Source organism: Pan paniscus, chromosome 1, assembly GCF_029289425.2.
Source record: "Pan paniscus chromosome 1, NHGRI_mPanPan1-v2.0_pri, whole genome shotgun sequence".
NCBI lineage: Eukaryota > Metazoa > Chordata > Mammalia > Primates > Hominidae > Pan > Pan paniscus.
Genome location: NC_073249.2, coordinates 87,962,638 through 87,985,711, shown reverse-complemented (window position 1 = coordinate 87,985,711; position 23,074 = coordinate 87,962,638). Strand labels below are relative to the sequence as shown.

The 23,074-nt window shown below is 36.6% G+C and overlaps 1 protein-coding gene across 2 annotated transcripts in view; it reads left to right on the top strand.

Moving 5' to 3' along the window:
- The window catches only part of ATF6 (activating transcription factor 6), a 199,724-nt gene that overhangs the window by 34,576 nt on the left and 142,074 nt on the right, over positions 1–23,074 (top strand). For both annotated transcript variants that reach the window (XM_008978232.4, XM_003824557.5), the window contains exons 7-9: positions 2,321–2,541; positions 20,424–20,609; positions 21,863–21,954. In XM_008978232.4, the coding sequence (XP_008976480.2) occupies positions 2,321–2,541; positions 20,424–20,609; positions 21,863–21,954 (499 nt within the window). The remainder of the gene's footprint in view (positions 1–2,320; positions 2,542–20,423; positions 20,610–21,862; positions 21,955–23,074) is intronic.

Sequence of the window (23,074 nt, the reverse complement as noted above, 5' to 3'; positions counted from 1 at the left end):
GATAAAATGCTGTTTGTTGAAATTCTGCTACTTTCAATGTGTTTTTTGAGGCCATCTGAAACAAGGGCTTTGCTTTTATAAGTTATCTTTTTTAGCCAAGACAGATGTTCTTGACAAACAGGTGTTCTGAAGCTTTATTTTGATTTTTAGTTTTCCCCGATCCTTTGAAATATTGAGCTGAGTTTTACATGGGTCAACCTGTCTGAAAGCATAATGCTTTTTTTTTCTTAAACAAATTATAAATTTACATGAGATTTTAGTTGCCAGTTATTTTAGTACCTTCATTTTGTTAGATAGGCTCAAGCACCTGTGGATGTTAGGCAAGGCTTTCAGCACCTTATAAAAATCTGCCAGATCTGAAAGGAAACACTTAGCAGGCAAGTAACATTTTTAATAGATTAGTGTTATGAGTTGTATAAGTCTTTAGGTTAATGGTACAGGTTTAGTACCCCTTAAATGAAATGCTTGGAACCGGAAGTGTTTCAGATTTTGGGTACTTTTGGATTTTAGAATATTTGCATATACATAATGAGATATCTTGGGGACAGAACCCAAGTCTAACATGAAATTCATTTATGTTTCATGTATATCTTATACACATAGCCTGAAGGTAATTTTATATAATATTTTAAATAATTCTCTGCATGAAACCAAGTTTGCATACAATGAATCATCAGAAAGCACAGTTGTCACTATCTCCTGTGGACAATCTGTAGTTGTTTGGCACCACCATCATTCCTGGCTCTGAATTCATATGCTACTGACAAGCAATCATTTTCTTACACTTATTCACAAATTCACACCTAAGAACTTAACAAAAATTATGACATACCATTAATACAGTGAAAAAATAATGTGTGCAGAGTAACAAGGCAGGACAGTAGAATCACCAGAATACCAGTGTCAGCTACTACACAACAGCAACAACAAAAAATGGCAGCTTTCAGTCTCTGCCTTAGATGCTGTTTTCATTAAAAGCCTACTGTACCCTCTATTTTATGTCTTCAGGTGAGAAGAAACATCAGAAGCAGTTGAGAGACTGGAAGTGGGTCCTCTAGGGATGAGGAGGCATTCTGCTGGATGACTTCTAAAAATGTTTTCTATGGAGTCATCTGCCTCGTTAACAAGTTTTTGTCTTAGAAGTCTCTTTTTGATTTTGTAAACTGACATGATTTCTTTTTCTGTTATGACTGTATGCTGCTTTAGTCCTTCACTAGGCCCATCACACATTTTTACCATGTCATCTATAGGCACTTTTTCTGCAGCGTTAACAACATCATCTTCATTGTCATTATTATAGATTGAGTATCCCTTATCCAAAATACTTAGGACCAGAAGTGTGGAGTTTTCCACTTGTGAAGTTGTGTCAGCACTCAAAAAGTTTTGGATTTTGGAGCATTTTGGATTTTGGGTTTTTGGATTAAAGATGTTCAACCTCTACTAATTCTCGTCAGATTAGCATAAATTTAAAATAATGATACCTCTGAATACTCAGAAAAGAATTGAAGGCCATTTTTGGGGGAAGAGGGAAAGGGCTGGTATCATCTACAGATTATTTTGAATCACAGATTTATGTTTACCGTGATTGTTAGCTAAGATTTAATCTCAAATGGTTTTAAGTTTTTTGGTATTTGTAGTCTTTTTTTTGTTTGTCCTTTTAAGGGATCTGCCTGCCTCAGCCTCCTGAGTAGCTAAGACTCGAGGCACATACCACCATACCTGGCTAATTTTTAAATTTTTTTTTGTAGAGACAGGCTATCACTATGTTGCCTTGGCTGGTCTCAAACTGCTGGCCTCCCAAAGCACTGGGATTACAGGTGTAAGCCACAGTGCATGGCCTGTAGCTCCTTCTTCTTCTAATATTGAGTTACTAAGTTTATGTTCAGATATTTTTGGTATTGTATGCATTTGTAAATCCTATTAATTTAGAATACATGACTCTCCATATTCAGTGTAAAAGATTTGTTATTTATAATAAGACAAATCCTTTTAGCACTAATAAATTTCAGAGGTTAATTCTTAGAAATTTAGGGATTACAGCAAATTTGATAGCTGTTTAGTTGAGAAAGATAAATAAGAAAGTATATTAAAGTATATTGTTAATGATAACTCAAAGAGATGAATTTAGTTGGTCACATTAAAAACATAACAAAGTCACCATAAGCGTGTGCTGCTATTGATCCAGTGTTTTAATTGATGGTGTCCAATCCCTTGGTGTTGATCTTACCCATTATGTCTGCAGAAAAGACCTAATTATAAGCTGCTTCTCCTGCCACAGTAGTTGTGTACCCTTTGATTCCTTTTCTTTTTTCTTACGCAGGCCAGACGGTTTTGCTGTCTCAGCCTACTGTGGTACAACTTCAAGCACCTGGAGTTCTGCCCTCTGCTCAGCCAGTCCTTGCTGTTGCTGGGGGAGTCACACAGCTACCTAATCACGTGGTGAATGTGGTACCAGCCCCTTCGGCGAATAGCCCAGTGAATGGAAAACTTTCCGTGACTAAACCTGTCCTACAAAGTACCATGAGAAATGTCGGTTCAGATGTAAGTTTTGAAACTTAGTGCTTCTCTTAATGCCTGATTTAAAAACCAACAAAAAAACACCTTTTGCTTTTGTTGCCTTGTTTTTGTTTTTTTTAGAGTTTCTTATATTGCATCAAATAAAAGAGTGTGCTGAATTGCACATCTAGTCTTTGGAGGAAAATTAGGGTAAGGCTTACTACGTTAGAATCTAAGTGAAAAGGTTTTTGAAAGTCTGAAGTGGTTTGATGAAAAGCAAAGTATGCATACCTCCCTCTTCTTTACTCCTTCTTTAGAACCAACACTCTTATTATTCTCTTCAAGCCCTTACACCCTCAACCCAGTCATCCACTAATATTTTACAGATTCAAAGTTTCCTGATTGAAATGTTTTAGCGATCTTCAGATAAGAGTCTATAGATTACTTTTTAGATAGGTTTTATATTTAGCTTTCTTCCTTGCCGTTTTGAAGTGTTTTCACCACTTCATTAATGATGACTAGCTACTCTTAGGAATTCTGTCTCTTAGTGATTATTTGGTACTTTCCCATTTTTGCAAACCTTTAAATTTTCTAGCATGTTGTAGGGATTTCTTATAATTTATAAATCACATAGTTTCCTAAGACCTGTCACTCTCTAAAGCCAGTTACTGCACTTGCCAACTAACTCTTGCTTTCTTTCAAAATGATTGGAAATAACTTATGTTATATATTAAATTGAACATCTTGGTCCTAAAATTTAATGAATGTTAAAGCTATATAGTCAAACAGTGGATTCTCTAAAGTTATGATTGGGAAAGCAAAGTGTGTATGTTTTCTTTAAAATAAAAACGGATACTACTAGTTGTTAATATTACTACTTCATCCTTTCTTTAGGTAGAATGCATTTGAAAAGTAATTTTAAAGTCCTGTGGGTTATGCAAGGTTGTTTATCAGACTACTGTCTGATCTGTCTGCCAGAATTTATTAACCAGCATGTCAGTGACCCATTTAATTATAAAATTGCTCCACAGTTGCATAAACAGTAATCTTGGCCAGCAATATTGTAAAAATTCATAACAAAGGAATATTGTCTAGTGAAAGTAGAACACCCAGTTTCTAGAATAAGAGTCCCATCGTTTGTATAGGTATTGAAAACAATGCATGTCAAGACATGGAATAGGAAAGTTAGTGTTGCTATGAGACTAGAGACCATGGACAGTACAGGATTAGGCTTGACTGTTATGTTGGTTTGTTTTGAGGACTAGAAGAGGTAAGCACAATGCTTATGTCATAATAGGCTCTAATACATAGCGTGTGTTTCAGTTGAAGATGAAACAATGTTGCTGGGATGGGAAGGTGGTGAGCACAGGATAGAGGCAACTGGATTGGCAAAATGTTGATAATGATGGAAGCTGGGTGTTTATTTTTCTGTCCTTTTGGTGCATGGAAAAATTTCTACAATATGTTAAAAAAAATGACAATAACAAAAATCCAAAAGCTTTCTGTGATATTTTCAATTAAAAAGTTGTGTGACCAATAAGAAGAGAGTATGGTTTTCATGGGAGACCAACCAGGTTAAGAATGATGAAAAAGGATTTTTAAAAATAATGCTTTGAAATTTCTTTTTTTTTTTTTAATTGTACTTTAAGTTTTAGGATACATGTGCACAATGTGCAGGTTAGTTACATATGTATACATGTGACATGCTGGTGCGCTGCACTCACTAACTTGTCATCTAGCATTAGGTATGTCTCCCAATGCTATCCCTCCCCCCTCCCCCCACCCCACAACAGTCCCCAGAGTGTGATGTTCCCCTTCCTGTGTCCATGTGTTCTCATTGTTCAATTCTCACCTATGAGTGAGAATATGCGGTGTTTGGTTTTTTGTTCTTGGGATAGTTTACTGAGAATGATGATTTCCTTTTAATACTCTTTTAAATTATGAACTTGAATGTTTCTTATATAATACCCCCAAATGAAACTTATAATAGAAAATATCCAAAGTTGCCTTTATGTAATATGTTAGGATATTTAAAATATTTTTATGAAATATTTTAGACATGAAAAAAAGATAAAGACTAATTAGAACTTTAAAAATACATAGGTCAACAGTATATCACTGTTGTTAAAAAAATATTAACAATATTAATCTAAGTCATCCCAAACATGGAAAAGTCCAGAAAAGCATAGCTAGGATGGGGAGAGTATCTAGAAACCATGGGGTAGAGGAGTGGGTTAAAGGTTGGAATGATTCAGTAAACTGAAGAAGAGAGGATGGAAAGTAGACCTGGGAGCCATCTTCCAGGAAAGGAAGGTTGTTATGTGGAAAATAGAATTGTTCTGCTTGTTCCAGAAGAGTTATCTGGAACAGGTGCAGGAAAAATATAGAAAGGTTTCTTCTAAACATAAGGTTTTTTGATACAATCATTGTATTTAAAAACCAGAAGAGCAACCCCCCTGCCTTTTTTTTTTTTTTCTACTTTTAGGCTTACTATCTGAATAATGAGCATCTTAATGTTGACAATCATCATTGTATGCCATTGACCCATTTTATAATCTCTAAACATATTCCAATTAATTATATGTTGGTCTATTAGCCAGACATCCTTTATTAGTTCTCTGGTGTGAAAGACTGTGTCTGTTCAGCTTTTGTACTCTTAAGGGGGCTCTGTAAATTTAAAGTATTTTTAATGAAATATTTTAGACATGAAAAAAGATAAAGACTAATTAGAACTTAAAAAATATATAGGTCAACAGTATATCACTGTTAAAAATATGAGAAAATGTAGAACCAATAAATACTGCTAGAAACAAAAGCTAATACTTATTGGTTCTATGTTTTCTCATCTCACACATCCCCCAGTTCTTCAATGTTAATTGAGACTTTGTCAGCAAAGTCTCAATGTATGAATGTCTACATTTATGGTATGAATGTATATTTAGATGAGGTTAATTTTTTTAACAGTGATATACCGTTGACCTACATATTTTTAAAGTTCTTTTTTTTTTTTTAATTATTATTATTATTTTTTTATTATACTTTAAGTTTTAGGGTACATGTGCACATTGTGCAGGTTAGTTACATATGTATACATGTGCCATGCTGGTGCGCTGCACCCACTAACTCGTCATCTAGCATTAGGTATATCTCCCAATGCTATCCCTCCCCCCTCCCCCCTCCCCACCACAGTCCCCAGAGTATGATATTCCCCTTCCTGTGTCCATGTGATCTCATTGTTCAATTCCCACCTATGAGTGAGAATATGCGGTGTTTGGTTTTTTGTTCTTGCGATAGTTTACTGAGAATGATGGTTTCCAATTTCATCCATGTCCCTACAAAGGATATGAACTCATCATTTTTTATGGCTGCATAGTATTCCATGGTGTATATGTGCCACATTTTCTTAATCCAGTCTATCATTGTTGGACATTTGGGTTGGTTCCAAGTCTTTGCTATTGTGAATAATGCCGCAATAAACATACGTGTGCATGTGTCTTTATAGCAGCATGATTTATAGTCATTTGGGTATATACCCAGTAATGGGATGGCTGGGTCAAATGGTATTTCTAGTTCTAGATCCCTGAGGAATCGCCACACTGACTTCCACAGTGGTTGAACTAGTTTACAGTCCCACCAACAGTGTAAAAGTGTTCCTATTTCTCCACATCCTCTCCAGCACCTGTTGTTTCCTGACTTTTGAATGATTGCCATTCTAACTGGTGTGAGATGATATCTCATAGTGGTTTTGATTTGCATTTCTCTGATGGCCAGTGATGATGAGCATTTTTTCATGTGTTTTTTGGCTGCATAAATGTCTTCTTTTGAGAAGTGCCTGTTCATGTCCTTCGCCCACTTTTTGATGGGGTTGTTTGTCTTTATCTTTTTTCATGTCTAAAATATTTCATTAAAAATACTTTAAATTTACAGAGCCCCCTTAAGAGTACAAAAGCCAAACAGACACAGTCTTTTTGAAGTTTGGAATTGACAGGATTATAAAGAAAGATTCAAACACTTTATGTTTAATGCAAAGAGACCGAAGGACAATTAGAATAATTTTCTAGTCAACCTGCATTGAGGTTTTTGTGCTTATTTTTACTTGGCCAGCACATCGGGACGTGAGCCAAGCCTTTCAATATGAGTTTTTTTGGTAGAAATTTTGACTGAATGTTTATTTCAAGTAAAGAAGCATTAGTCTGTCCTAGCAGCAGGCCAACCCACTCAGGAACCCAAAGTAAATCTGTTCCAGAAGGAGTTGCAGAGAAGAACTTTGATCAGCTTGTATAGCCTTCTGCGTTAGTAACTTGGTTGACCTCAGTATTACATGTGTCTGTTAAAACACAAGTCCTATTAAATTAGGATAAATTAATATAAATTCCTAATTTAAAATGGTCAAAAAGAAAATATTTTTATCATATACCTTTTGTGCCTTTAAACCAAAAGTATGGTGAAAGAATTGTAATCCACCAAAAAAAAAAAAAATCATATCAGTTTTTTGTGACTTTGTAATGCTGACATGGCTTCTTTTTCTACCTTTTTTAGTTCTTTTGTTTGGCTGGTTTCACTCTCCAGAGGCCTGCTACAGCCATAAGTAGCGTTTTTAGCATACCATATTCTGCAAACTGCATTAAATGCCACATTTTCTGTTATGAAACAGTTTGCCTGGTTCAAATTATATCTTACTCTTCCTGTCTTTTGCTGGTAAATCTGTTTTGTTTAACTCTTGGAGACCTCACCTAAGTTTTCCAGAAATATGGTTTGTTTTTGGCTGTGATCCTGATGGAAAAAATGAACATGATCTCTCATTTCAGTGTAGAAGTTCTCTGTGCAGTTTCTTAGTAAATGGCAATCTTGGAACTACAAAGTTGACTTTATAGGAGAGCATGCTTATCTTTCTTTAAAGGGCTATTTAGTGTTGCCACACATCAAACCAAGGGCTTAAAAACAAGCAGTCTGTTTAAATCTGCATTGTACTCACTACTTCCACCTACCCATCATAATCGCATAAAGTTTATGAAACATTACTGCCCTTGTTTTAAGGTTATAGGAATTACATTGTTTTAGTTATTGGAACAAAAGACCAGAAAAACAAGTGGTAAAATTCTACATCTTCCGCAGTGGGCCACATTGGAGCAAATACTCTTAGTGGAAATCAGTAGGTGGGAATAATGGAAAAAAAAGTATCCAGAACTGATATAGAATTATAAATAACCTCAGATGTGAGGTTGATGAAGGGATACAAACTACTGTTAGGAGTCTCCATCCTTCCGACTCAGTCACCCCACTGAATATCTTCCAAACTCTGTATCACCTTTTACCCTGTTTCTAAATCCTATAGTTAGGAAACTTGATCCCTTCCATCCCAAAATGACTTCCCTTTGGGAGTCCCTGTCTTGGGTTCCTAGAGTCATCATGAGAAGGTAGGTGCTGGGGGGAATCCTTTCCTACTGGTTTGCAGGTATTAGAAATGGTGTGAAGGGGATTCTCCTGTCATACCAAATTAGAACTTTGTATTTCCTTTCTCTAGAATTGGTGTACAGTTAATTTAGGGATTTCAGGTATTTTTAGTATTGTTCTATGGGAGTGATGTGACATGGGCCTAGATGGATGCCCTGCACACAGTGTTCCTCTCTTGCAGTGGAGGAACATGAGCTTGGAGAATCTACCATGTGTATAGCAAGCAGAAAGCAAGCCTCCTCATTGTCCAGAGGGAGATTTTATCTCATCCTTCAAGGCTGCTTGTTGGAAACTGAACCTTGAGAATGGCCTGGGAAAAGAGTGGTCCGGGTCTTGCATTCTTTGCATACCCAATAAGACGTGTAGGAGCAAAACTCGTAAGAGACTCCCTGGAGGTGTGTTTCTCAAGAAAAATATGTCTATAATAATCTGTTTGCAATGCATAGCAACTCAGAAAAACAGAGACTGCCTATGTTCTAGTTCAGAAAAAAAGCAAAACTTCAATAGATGTTGAAGTTGCTTATCTGTAACATCCAAGAATAGGACACTGGTTAGGTCAAAATGTGAGCTGAATCTCCTTAAATTATGTGGCTGGCTTAGATCTCAGAAGATAAATAATGAATAGGCACTTCTTAATAACTTCTAACAACAAACAAGTTGAGATCATGATATTTCTTTAGGCTGCAAAGTAGAGGAATCTATCAGAACAAATCCAATAGGAAGGATTCGGAGAGCTGGAGTTATCCAGGGTTTAGTAAAAAAATTACTTCTGTGCTGACTGCATTGTGGCTTTGCTGCTACCAGGGACTCTGCAAATAAAAGAAAATATGCTTTGTTTAAATATTTGCAGTATCTCTTTAAATGTAGGTTTGGAGCTTCTAAAAATTTATCTTGAATAGCAGTTCAGTTTCATTTGAGGTTACAGTAGCTTTGGAAGGGGAAGTGAACAGGTTTTTTTTTTGTTGTTTATTTTTCCTTCCTGATGCATTGCATTAGGATAAATTTATGTTGTGGCAACCTCAGCATTCTTTATTCTGTATTTTTTGTACTTTTTAGTTTGGCATCTTTTTTTTTTTTTTTTTTTTTTTTGAGACAAAGTCTCGCTCTGTTGCCCAGGCTGGAGTACAATGGCACGCTCTTGGCTCACTGCAACCTCCACCTTCCAGGTTCAAGTGATTCTCCTGCCTCAGCCTCCTGAGTAGCTGGGACTACAGCTATGCGCCACCACGCCCAGCTAATTTTTGTATTTTTAGTAGAGATGGGGTTTCACCAGGTTGGCCAGGCTGTTCTCAAACTCCTGGCCTCAAGTGATCCACCTGCCTCGGCCTCCCAAAGTGCTGGGATTATAGGCATGAGCCACTGCGCCCAGCAGTTTGGCATCTTTATAAGAATAATAAATAATTATTTTTAAGGATTCTGATTTTTATCTTAATAAACAATGAAATACTTCTCTCTCCTTTCTCTAATTTCCCTTCTCAAAACCTTGTGGGGACTCATTCTAGGGAGACAGTCCTTTTATACCCTAGAGGCTTTCTTGCAAATCAGTTTCCTTGTCTGGTAGTCATTCTTACTAGTTTTGTGTGCATTCTTCTGGAGACAGTTCTTTAATATATAAGTACTTATAGTTTTATTTATTGACCTATTTCATAGAAAAGGTAGCATACTGTACATGTCATCCTGCAACTTGCTTTTCTCACTTATACCTTAGAGATCTGTTCAAATCAGTACATAAAAACTTTTTTTATTCCTTTTTTAAATTTTTATTTATTTATTTATTTTTTTAAAGACAGTCTGTTGCTCTGTTGCCTAGGCTGGTGTGCAGTGGCATGATCATAGCTCACTATTGCCTTAAATATCTGGGCTTAAGCAATCCTCCTGCCTCAGGCTCCTGAGTAGCTAGATGTGTGCCACCTGGCTAAATTTTGATTTTTTTTTTGTTTTGTTTTTGTAGAGATGGGGGTCTTGTTGTATTGCACAGGGTGGTCTTGAACTCCTGGCCTCAAATGATCCTCCTGCAGTGGCCTCCCAAAGTGCTGAGATTACAGGCATAAGCCGCCATGCCTGGTCTTTTTCTTATTCTTTTAATAGCTGCATTTTAATAGCTACATAGTAACCTACTTCATAGGGGTGCCATAATTATTGTAAAATTTTGCAGTCCTTTTCATTATAAACATTTCTTCATTGAATAACTTGGTACTTATTTCATTTTGTTCGTATACAAATATATCTATGGGAGAAATTTTATTATACTTTAAGTTCTAGCGTACATGTGCACAACGTGCGGGTTTGTTACATATGTATACATGTGCCATGTTGGTGTGTTGCACCCATTAACTCGTGATTTACATTAGGTATATCTCCTTATGCTATCCCTCCCACCTCCCCCAACCCCACGACAGGCCCTGGTGTGTGATGTTCCCCTTCCTGTGTCCAAGTGTTCTCATTGTTCAATTCCCACCTATGAGTGAGAACATGTGTGTTCGGTTTTTTGTCCTTGTGGTAGTTTGCTGAGAATGATGGTTTCCAGCTTCATCCATGTCCCTACAAAGGACATGAACTCATCCTTTTTTATGGCTGCGTAGTATTCCATGGTGTATATGTGCCACATTTTTTTAATCCAGTCTGTCATTCATGGACATTTGTGTTGGTTCCAAGTCTTTGCTATTGTGAATAGTGCTGCAATAAACATAAGTGTGCATGTGTCTTTACAGCAGCATGATTTATAATCCTTTGGGTATATACCCAGTAATGGGATGGTTGGGTCAAATGGTATTTCTAGTTCTAGATCCTTGAGGAATTGCCACACTGTCTTCCACAATGGTTGAACTAGTTTACAGTCCTACTAACAGTGTAAAAGTGTTCCTGTTTCTCTACTTTGTAATGATTGCCTGTTTCCTGACTTTGTAATGATTGCCATTCTAACTGGTGTGAGATGGTATCTCATTGTGGTTTTGATTTGCATTTCTCTGATGGCCAGTGATGATGAGCATTTTTTCATGTGTCTGTTGGCTGCATAAATGTCTTCTTTTGAGAAGTGTCTGTTCATATCCTTTGCCCACTTTTTGATGGGGTTGTTTTTTTCTTGTAAATTTGAGTTCTTTGTAGATTCTGGATATTAGCCCTTTGTCAGATGAGTAGATTGCAAAAATTTTGTGGGAGAAATTTTTAGAATTGGATTTGGTGGGCCAGAAGGTATGTACTTGTTCAGTTTTGATAGGTTTTACCAAATGGTCCTCCATTGAGGTAGTTCTAATTGAGAAGTCAGTCACAGGGCTTAATGGAGTCCTTGGGTGGGTTTCAGTGTTTCCATAATCAGCATCCTGTATTAGTCAGTTCTCACACTTCTATAAAGAAATACCTGAAACTGAGTGATTTATAAAGAAAAGAGGTTTAATTGTCTCATGGTTCTGCAGGCTGTACAGGAAACATGGCTGGGGAAGCCTCAGGAAACTTACAATCATGGCTGTGGGTGAGGGGGAAGCTGGCACATCTTACATGGCTAGAGCAGGAGAAAGAGAGAAAAGAGGGAAGTGCTACACACTTTTAAACAACCAGATCTTATGAGAACTTACTATCATGAGAACAGCAAGATGGAAATCTGCCTCCATGATCTAATCACCTTTCACCAGGCCCCTCCCCCAACATTGGGGATTACAATTCGACATGAGATTTGGGTAGAGACACAAATCCAGATCATATCACACCCCTTTACCCCACCTCACCTCATCCCTCATGTAGTTGTTAGCAATGTGCAAGTGCATTTGTCTGGGGAGTCCATAAGCTCTTTTGTTGTCTTTTTTTTTTAACAGCTTCATTGAGATAAAATGCACATTACATAAGGATCACCCTTTTGAACTGTACAATTTAGTGGTACCATCACTGCTGTCTAATTCCAGAATATTTTTGTCACCCTAAAAAGAAAACCCCATAGTCATTAGCCATAGTCTTTCCTCATTCCTCACTCCCTGCAGCCCCTGGTAGCCATTTAATTTGTTTTCTGTGTGGAGTTGTCCCAGACATTTCATATGAGTGGAATCATACACTACGTGCCCTTTTGTGTATGGCTTCTTTCACTTACCATATTTTTTTCAAGCTTCAGCCATGTTGAAGCATGTATCAGTGTTTATTCTTTTTTATGACTGAATAATATTCTATTATATGGATATACCACATTTTTGATAATCCATTCATCAGTTGGTAGACCTTTGGGTTGTCTCCACTTTTTGTCTGTTATGAGTAATGCCACTTTGAACACTCATGTACATTTTCACAGTCTTTTAAGAACCATTTTTAATATATAAAGAGTATAAATCAGTGAGAAAAATGCAAATTAATTCAACCATCAATGGACAATATATATGAATAGATAATTCACAAAGAAGAGTGGTAAATTTTAAAAATGAAAGTATCAATGGCTGTGTATTCCTGAAGGGGTATTCCCTCTGAAAGATTACTATTTTATAACTATGTGAAAGAATATTAATTGTTAGCAGGAGAGATCTTGTGGCTGGTTACAGGCAGTTTGAGAATGATATTCAAGAATTTAAAGTGTTATGATTAGACTTTTCTGTGGCTCTTACCTCCCTTGAGTATGAGTTCTAAGGGAAAATGTCTTATGGCTTCTTATAACTTCCCAGTGTGTATACACTGCAGTTGTGTGTGTGTGCTCACACATGTTAAACTTTGGTTATTATATGGGTACACATGTTAAACTTTGTATTTAGTTATAATTTTAAATTTCAAAAAGTACAAAAACAAAAAATAGTACAGAGAACACCCAGGTATTCTTCAGCCAGATTCACCTGTTGTTAACATTTTACCCAATTTGCTTGCTTATTCTTTATCTACCTACCTACCCATCCATCCATCCATCCGCTATCCATCCATCCATCCATCCATCCACTATCCATCCATCCATCCATCCATCCCCCCACCCATCCAGCCACCATCCAACCATCCATCCATCCATTCATCCATCCATATACACACACAATTTTTTTCCTGAACTATTTTAGGGTAAGTTACATACCTCACAGTGTTTTACCCCTAATTTTTTCAGTGTGCATTTTCTAAGACTAGGTACATTCTTTTATCAACTTCAATAATTTATGTTAATAAAATAGTTCAATCACCTGTCAATATTACAATTCTGTCAGTCGACCAAATATTTACTGGATTTTCACAAAGTCTTTGTGAAGGGGACATTATTTATTCCCATTTTACTACTGAAGGAATCAACTAGCTAAGTGATTCAACAAATGTCATATTGCTAAGATGGCTAATATTAATAAAGTACTATGTGCCAGGCACTTTTCTAAGTGCATAACTTGTAAATACTCTCTTTAAATCTTATAACAGCTCTTTGAAATGAATCAGGGCCCTGAGGAATACAGAGTAAGGAACAGACAGAGTGCTCAGAGGAATGTTAAGTTTTAGGCTCTTTTTCTGCTTCTGTAGTGACTGAATAACATTTCATGCTTTGTGTGTGTGTGTGTGTGTGTGTGTGTGTGTGTGTGTGTGTGTTTTAATTTTAAAACTTAAAATCTGAAAATGGGAGCTGGAATGGGAGCAGGTATTTTCAATATTGCTTTAGTTGCATGGTATATCAGAGCAGCTGTGAGGTACATTGTTGATGGAAGTAATAATTTTGCCTCCTCTGTGTGTGTGTGTGTGTGTGTGTGTGTGTCACATAATTTTCCTGAAAGTCATATTTGTATGGTACATTATAGCTTACAGAGAACCTTCATGTCTGTTACACAGTTGATTCTCACCCCAATCATTTGACCACTTATAATTGAGTTAGGATTCAAGCCTAGCTCAATTATAACTGGTCTTCTCCTAATCCAGTGGTGTCATCATTACTCTGTGCTCCATTAATAGAGCCTTTACTTTCAAGGTAGTCCTGATGCAGCTCAGACTTTAAATTACCCAAGTCCTTTGCTTACAACTTCATGGGAAAAGAAAAAAGAAAAAAAAAGAACAAATTACCCAAGTCTCGAAACTTGCTGCTACCTTTTTTCTCCCTTTACAAATGTTTTTTCTTAATTTATAAAAATTAAGATAGTTTTAAGATTTAATTTTGAAAAATTAAGGTAGCAGATAGTTTTAAGTCATGAGGGACAAAGTTTTAGAAAGATTGACCTTATTTGAATAATTTGGTGGTATCAAATGAAACCTGTAGCAAAAATAATCAGAACCATATTTCATTATATAGTAGTCATTATTGTGCTATGTCGTTGTGCCAATTAAATTAAGTGTATCTATTTAGCATCAGCCCTAGAATTATTTTGATTTTGGATTGGATGAGACCTTTAGAGGACTAATGAAGTGGCTTTAAACTTTTTTGTACACAATCCACAGTAAGAAATGTATTTAACCTCTCTTTCTCTCTTATACACAATCTCATGAAACACCTCTTACTAAATATAATGCACCCTTTTTCTTTTATTCTGTCCTGTGCTTTTCTGTCAAATTGTTTTTGAAGGCTGTGGTGATTTACTAAATTGATGAACCTGATATTGGGTTATAATAATGTCAAAAGCACTATTCTGGTCTAACTCTCTCTTTTTACTAATATGTAAATACACCCTACAAGATGACGTGATTTATTTTTATTTTTATTTTTAGATTTTCCAATTAATTCATTGCAATGCTGGGCCAAGAATTAAGGACTCCTAACTTCCAATTTTGTATTTTCATTTAATGACTTAAATTACTATTACTTTTATTTAGTTACATCAAGTATTTCTTTTCTTTCTTTTTTTTTTTTTTGAGATGGAGTTTCACTTTTGTTGCCCAGGCTGGAGTGCAGTGGTGTGATCTCAGCTCACCGCAACCTCTGCCTCCCAGGTTCAAGCAATTCTCCTGCCTCAGCCTCCCGAGTAGCTGGGATTACAGGCATGCACCACCACTCCCAGCTAATTTTTTTGTATTTTTAGTAGAGATGGGGTTTTTCCATGTTGAGGCTGGTCTCGAACTCCTGACCTCAGGTGATCCACCCGCCTTGGCCTCCCAAAGTGCTGGGATTACAGGCGTGAGCCACCGCGCCCGGCCTCCATCAAGTATTTCTGAAGACACGTGAAGCAGTGGAGTCATTAACTGAAATAACAGGAAACCATTTTGAGGCTCCTTTGAAGATCCCTGTGGACAGGACTTAGGTCCCTCTATTCTTCAAGAAGCTGTGCCCATGGTGTGGCTTTGCTAAGAGCATCTGGTGCATACTTCTGCTTTTACCTCTCTTTTGGTTGTTCTTTGTCTTCATTCAGAAGATGAGATTGGTAGGGTATCCCCATCCTATAACCTAGCAGGGACTTTGTCTATTATCTGTTCTCATTCTGGAAACTATACTACATATCAGAAGGCATTCTTCATTTTAAAAAATAGAAGGAAATAATTTACAGGTTGAAGATTATTTCCTTGATAATCTGCCAAATAAATGGTTCAGGTTGCCAGTATGAAGCTTCTTTAATTTTTGGCAAATGGGAACTGGTTATATGCATACATACACACAAAACTTAATAGAAAGAGTAAAATAAAATTTTGACTGTCATGAGATTGAGAAGAGTAGAGATAGTGAAAGTCTAAATTTTCTTTTTTTCTGCTTTAAACAATTTAATGAGAAAAAAGAAGTGTACGTAAGATTCTTAACAAAAATCAAATTAAGTTTTTTAATGTATTTGAATATTTAAAGTAGGATTGCCACAAATTAAATTTGCCAATGATTTTAACTATATGTGTTTTTTAAGAATGTATCTATAAATATGTTTACTGCAATACATATGCAATAATGTATGTTATGTAATTTTTATTTAATTGAAAGATTGTATTTTTATTTTTGGTCAGTTACAGTGAAGAGGTTAATCAGTAACGGCTTCCACTTTATCTATCAGTTTAGAGGGCAAGATTCAGCCAAATGAGAATAAGAACTGTTAGAAAGATGTGCAGCAAGTCAGTGATTACCATGTGATTCATCCATAGGTTATCAATACTTGATCTGACTTGAGTTTACATGAGATATTCGAATGTATTTCTTAGCATAAAAATTCCATTTTAATTTTTTTGTTTTGTTTTGAGATAGGCTCTTACTCTGTCACCCAGGCTGGAGAACAGTGATGCGATCATGGCTCACTGCAGCCTCAACCTCCTGAGCTCAAGTGATCCTCCTGCCTCAGCCTCTAGGGTAGCTAGGACTACAATTGTGCACCACGATGCCCAGCTAATTTTTTAATTTTAGCAGAGACGAGGTCTTCCTGTGTTTCCCAGGCTGTTCTCAAACTCCTGGCCTCAAGCGTTCCTCCTGCCTCAACCTACCAAAGTGTTGGGATTACAGGTGTGAGCCACCACTACTGGCTCCTATCTAATATTATATCTAATTTAATTTATGGTCATTGAGCTCATTTCTTAGCGACATCACAGAAACAAGGCTTTAGTCAATTTTGTTAATAAAAAGAGACTATAATAACTTATAGTGTTTATCAATCAATAAGGTTTTTAGTTTTAAAAACCTTATTGATTGATAATTAAATTAAAACAAGCTGGGCCAGCACTTTGAGAGGCTGAAGCAGGAGGATTGTTTGAGCCCAGGAGTTCAAGACCAACCTGGGCAACATAGAGAGATCCTATCTCTACAAAAAAATAAACTAGCCAGGCACGGTAGGATGCTCCTGTAGTCCTAGCTATTGGGGAGCCTGAGGCTGGAGGATCTGTTGAACCTGTGAGGTTGAGGCTGCAGTAAGCTGTAATTGTGCCACTGCACTCCAGCCTGGGTGACAGAGTGAGATTCTGTCTCAAAAAATTAAATTAAATTAAACTAAAAACAAAATGTGGACGTACTTGAAACTTTGACTCTTACACTGATTCAACTTTCAAAGGAACTTGTCCATTTGTGAAAGTTTTCCTTTTATATAAGTCTTTCTTACAGTCAAATAAGTGTTTACTAAGTGAAATACTACATTTTATAGTGCAGTGGCACTCAAAGGAAACTATTTTGTAGCTGTAGAGTTTTTTCTTTTGTCCTTTTTACTTTTTCCAAGGCAAGATGCCTGGTGGGAGAGTTGTCTGGAGGCAGGATGATCAGAAGCAGGACCTGGCCAGCTGTTCGCTTATTTCAGTCTGTATGAAATCATCTGATATGCCCATAAGAGAGATGTGTCAATTGGTTAATGGGCCAGAGTATTGATTTTATGTTTTCAGATTGCTAACAGAGATTAGGCTTCCAGATACAAGCAGTTCCACAAGTCTCTGTTTTCAGACAGGCACATAATTAAAAGTAACCACACAGTTCTCTGAGGTTGGAGTTCCATGCTGTGATGCAAGCCTCTCTATTTGGTATTTAAAAGCAGTTTGAAGCTGTTGTGTAAGTATCACTGGACTTGGAGTCAACTGACCTAAGTTCTAGCCTTGGCCCTTCTACTGTCTTAACAGTGGATTAAATGATGAGGCTTATTTTAAAGAATCTTGAAAACTATAGTAATTTCAACAAGAGGAGATTAATTGAATATATTATGAAACATCAAGATAATTGAAAATCCGTGCTGCCATTATTGCATGTCAAAGGTCATTTTGATACACTGTATGTGCAAAAGCAGTTTACCAAACAGAATTACATACAGTGTAATCCTTTTTTTCTTATATAGGAAAATACCCACTTCCCCCCACTTAAAAAAATACCAAACACCACAATGTGTGTATGTTTGGCCTAAAAATCATATGTTTTTTTGCCTAGGAAGTATTGAATAATTTAAATATTTTATATTCAGATAGCTGAAGATGGCTTGCTGAGATGAAACATTGGAGCCCTGTGTTTGGTGATAGCCGTGGGTTTCATTTATTTTTACTGTCTTTACCCTCTGTATTTATTGATAGTATTGAATATTTATTTTCAGAACTATTATAATGTATCTTTTTCTATGGGAAGAAATGAATATTTGACCACAGATGGTTTTCATTTTTTTTAGTATGGTGCACGTGGATTGACAGCCTTTGAAACTTGAATGCTGTGTAATATGCAGGTGCTTTTATTGTTTATAGAAATGCCTAATCCTTGTTTGAAATTTATTAAATGGTATGCCATCTGTAAGCCCCTCTAAATTCCACAGATTAATTAGCCTTTAAAGTAAGGTTGCCTTTTGTCTAACTTTTAGTATAAACTCTTCCATCTGGGAACTTTCACTTTTATGTCCCTGTTCAGTGTTCTGTGTACTTCAGCACTCTAGTATTAATTATGGACACTGGCATTCTAAGTAACAATGAACATCACTAAAAATAAAAGTAGACTGAACAAAGTGGCATTGTCCAGAGAATAGTTTGCATTTGGTGAATAATCAATCCATCATGGCTTTGCCATTGCTCTTTGTATGTGCGTGCGTGTGTGTGTGTGTGAGTGTGTGTGCATGTGTGTGTTTAGCATTACTTAAGAGTGAGATAGTTATTCTTCAGGGAAATTTTTACAGATGATGGTTTCACAAAAATCAGCCTTTTTGTAGTTTAAATAAAAAAACACCCTTTTTGACATTTCATGTAACATTTCCTTGTGGGTTCTGATTTAAAGGTTGTTGAAAATATTTGGTGTTGGGAGATCACTTGGTTGGCTTTGGCATACTTCTCTTTCTAGGAAATGTAGTATCAGGGTGGGAATTGTGTTGTTGTTTTAAAAGAAATAGATTACAGGCCGGGCGCGGTGGCTCACACCTGTAATCCCAGCACTTTGGGAGGCCGAGGCAGGCGGATCAGGAGGTCAGGAGATTGAGACCATCCTGGCTAACACGGCGAAACCCCGTCTCTACCAAAAATACACAAACAAAATTAGCCAGGCATGGTGGTGGGCACCTGTAGTCCCAGCTAGTCGGGAGGCTGAGGAGGGAGAATGGCGTGAACCTGGGAGGCGGAGCTTGCAGCGGGCCGAGATCTCCCCACCGCACTCCAGCCTGGGCAACAGAGCAAGACTCCATCTCAAAAAAAAAAAAAAAAAGGAAATAGATTACATTCTTTAACTTTATTTACTGTCTCAGTAAGAGTTATTGAACACTCTAGAGTGTTTACTTTTTAAAGTCCATTGCAAAATATATAGAAATTTCAGCCATCTGTGTACTCATACTAATCAATGTAACATAGGTTGGCGCTTTTTATGCACTTAATTTTGCCACCTCTCTCATTTCCCCAAAGAAATTAGACTAATGTATAACAATAGGCTTCATAACTTAATTTAGAAAACATAAAAATAATTTCGCTTAGTAAGTTTCTGTTGTAGTAGATATTGTTGGTATTAAACAAAAAAGTAGGATCAGATGTGGTTTGGCTTTCAAGGTATAAAATCTAGGTGGGGAAAGAGAGAGAGTTAACATTCTTGAAACAATTGAGAGCGTTAGAGTGTTCCAGTATATCCTCCAAATTCTAAGGGTATAAGATGTTCAGAGAAAATAAAAAATCAGGGTGGGTTAGAATAATTGAGTTCGAATGGACCTTGGAATTAGGTTAGTGGAGGAGATAGCATTCCAAATGGAAATAAACAATGTGAATAAGGAAACATGTTAGACATTATGGAGATTATGAAGTAGCTTTAAATGATAAGATTGGAGGAGTGTGGCTTGAATAGCTGTAGATTTAGGGCAGAAGGTCTGGTTAGGCCGTGGGAGGTCACAATATGGAAGACCTTAAAAGAAAAGATGGGTAGCAGGGATACATGACTAGCTTGTTTTTGCAATTGAGTAGTAAGATAAAAATATTTTCTTGGGAGAAGTTATCTTAGAAATGGTGGACAGGATGAGATGGAACACAATTGAAATAGGAGTCTGTTGCGGTAATATAGGGATGAGTTAATGAGTGCCTGTATTAGGAGAGTGGAAGAGGGAATAGAGAGAAAGGAATAACTGAGACACATTTTCACTGGAATAAATTTGGTCATTAGTATATACTTTTAACATATTCAATGAGTGAATGAGGGATTGAGAAGGACTGAATATAGTGAATAAAGTAAAATAATAGTTACTATTGATAGAAAATGGATAGATTTTTAAACAATCTAGTTAGAGGGAATAGTTCAGTTTGTACATAATGAATTTGAAGTGGTAATAACTGTAAGAAGTGGCCTTATAATTAATTGAATATATGGTTCTGGGGCATAGCCATTTAAGGGCCAGAGATACAGATTTAAGATGTATGTATATATGCATATATATTTAAAGATACTTTCTGAGGGAGTTTCTAAGGGGAAAATTGGAAGATTAATAATAAACGAGCCTTAGAAAACATTAGAAGAAATTATTTAACATTTGGGTTTTAGAAGGCCTTATTTAATCATTTGATTTTAACTTATTTAGTTTGAGCAGTGTGTTTTCAAACCTCTTTTGAAACAACTAGTAACCTATGCTTTGAAAAAATAGTTGGTTAAAATAATTGTAAAAATTAGTATATTCTGATCTATTTTGATCTGATTTTAAAACCAGGGTATTCTGATTCATTATAACTTTTTCTAGATTGCTGTGCTAAGGAGACAGCAACGTATGATAAAAAATCGAGAATCCGCTTGTCAGTCTCGCAAGAAGAAGAAAGAATATATGCTAGGGTTAGAGGCGAGATTAAAGGCTGCCCTTTCAGAAAACGAGCAACTGAAGAAAGAAAATGGAACACTGAAGCGGCAGCTGGATGAAGTTGTGTCAGAGGTAAGTGTTAGTAATAGGGCTGAGTTGAGATGGGCTAAAGTATCCTCTGGATTAATAAATAGAGAAACTTTTACATTTTAAATTAAATTATGTAAAATAATAGTGCTAGGAAAAGGAGGGTATAATAAGTCCTAAAACATTTGCAGTAAGGATAAAGCATTTGAAGGGGACCCTTTGAATTGTACTCCCCAATCTACATAGAAAAGTTGTCTCCTTTTCCTAGGTTTCTCCTCATTCATTGCCTTAGCACCCTCTTTTCTGGCTAAGTGAATCACACTGAGGCTTCTAAAGTGCCCTGCCATATTTTCCCTTTTAAAAAAGAAAACAATATAAAATAAAAGTGTTTTTATTTTTTCTCAGTCCACCTAACAACTAATGTGAGTTTTGCATTCTGTTACTATGCTGACTCCAAGAGGGTTTAATCTCCTCAGTTCTATTCGGGAAATTTGCTGTTTTCAGAATTTCTCACTGCAGTGCTGAACCATATAGATGCCTTCTGAATGGGGCTTCTTACACTCTTTTTCTCTTGGCCCTGAGTACATGGGAATACTCCTATATTTTACTGAAAACAATGATTTAAAAGGTTAGGGAGGCAAACTATAGAAGTGACTCAAAATTCTTTGGGGATCCGTAAAAATATAAAAAATGTTGAATTCTGGCCGGGCGTGGTGGCTCATGCCTGTAATTCCAGCACTTTGGGACGCTGAGGCAGGCGGATCACAAGGTCAGGAGATCAAGACCATCCTGGCCAACATAGTGAAACCCCATCTCTACTAAAAATACAAAAGTTAGCTGGGTGTAGCGCACACCTGTAATCCCAGCTACTCGGGAGGCTGAGGCAGCAGAATCGCTTGAACCTGGGAGGCGGAGATTGCGGTGAGCCGAGATGATGCCACTGCACTCCAGCTTGGCGACAAAGTGACACTCCGTCTCAAAAAAATATATATACATATATATATATTGAATTCTTTCCTCTTGGGTGAAGAGGCAATTGCAATGGAGTGGCTGCTGTGTTTTTTTCTCTTCTGCTTCTCTCCTTTTCTCTCCCTGCTAGAAAAGGGAACCTGGAAGTCTCTGCTCTAGTCTTGAAAAGTGTTATTTCCTCACCTTTGATTTTTTTTTTTTTTTAAATAAGACAAGGTATTTGTAAGACAAGGGATTTACGTAACCGGTAAAGAGGAAAATTCTAATCTTAAGCGTTGCTTTTTCTGAAATCGATGTTAAATTGTATTTAATGTGGTCATTTCCTTTAGAACCAGAGGCTTAAAGTCCCTAGTCCAAAGCGAAGAGTTGTCTGTGTGATGATAGTATTGGCATTTATAATACTGAACTATGGACCTATGAGGTAAGTGAATAGATATTTATTTTGGACACTAATGCTAAAAACTTAAATTCTCATTATTCTTTAGCTTTCATCATAAACTAGAGAAAAAATGATTTGTTTTTCAAGATGTGTAAAGAGTAATGAGACAGGAGCCATGCCTTCAAAGATCTCATGATCCAGCTGGGAGGAGAGACAAGTAGAAGGATGACTATGGTATAATGTGATGAACGTAATAATAACAGTGTGAATGAGTCCTAACATAATATAGAGTACGAGTTCCTTGAGGTGAAGGTTCTTGTCGTATTGATAGGTACTCAATACATTTTTTGTTGAGTGACTGAGTTATAAGGGAGATAACTACGAAGGAAGCTGAACATTGAACTGTAATATCAGTTTGCCATGTGCAAAGTATGAGAAAGGCATGCCAGGCAAAGGGAACAGCATGTTTAAAGGCACAGTTATGAAATGGCATGACATGTTCATAAAAAAGTGAAAAGTTCAGTGTATCTTGTATATGTGGGGAGTGTGCCTGAGGCTAGATATATGGTTAGAAGTATAGGTGCTGCTGTGTACAATGAGGCATCCCTAGATTTTAGGTGGAGGGTAACATAATCAGCTTTGCATATTAGGAAGAGGACTTTGTGGGTTGTATTGAGTATAGACTGCAGTGAGGAGAAACTATTGGCAGAGAAAGCATTAGAAGACTATTGAGGTGTTTCAGGTAATAAATGAGAGTCTGAACTTACACTATGGTTATAAAAAGGATGAGCAATCTTAGGGTACCTCTCTGATGTAGATTTTGTGGGATTTGTTAACTGGTATAATGTGGGACATGAGGAAGAAAAGAGGGAAGTTAAGGATAATTCAAAATTTTCTGTCTTGAGGGACCGAATGGTGGTGCTGTCATCGGAGGAAGCAAACATAGACAGATGGATAGTTTTATGAAGAAAGACAATAGTTTTTATTTTACTTATAGGAAGTTTGTGGCACTGACTAGATATTGAGAATTAACATTATAGATAGGTAGGTAGACTGACAGACAGATAATGTTAGTGGTGTAGATGAGATTATCCAAGGAGAACAAGTAGAGGAAGGAAAGTAAGAAGAATCTGGGGGACACCAGTATGAATAGTAGATAGCC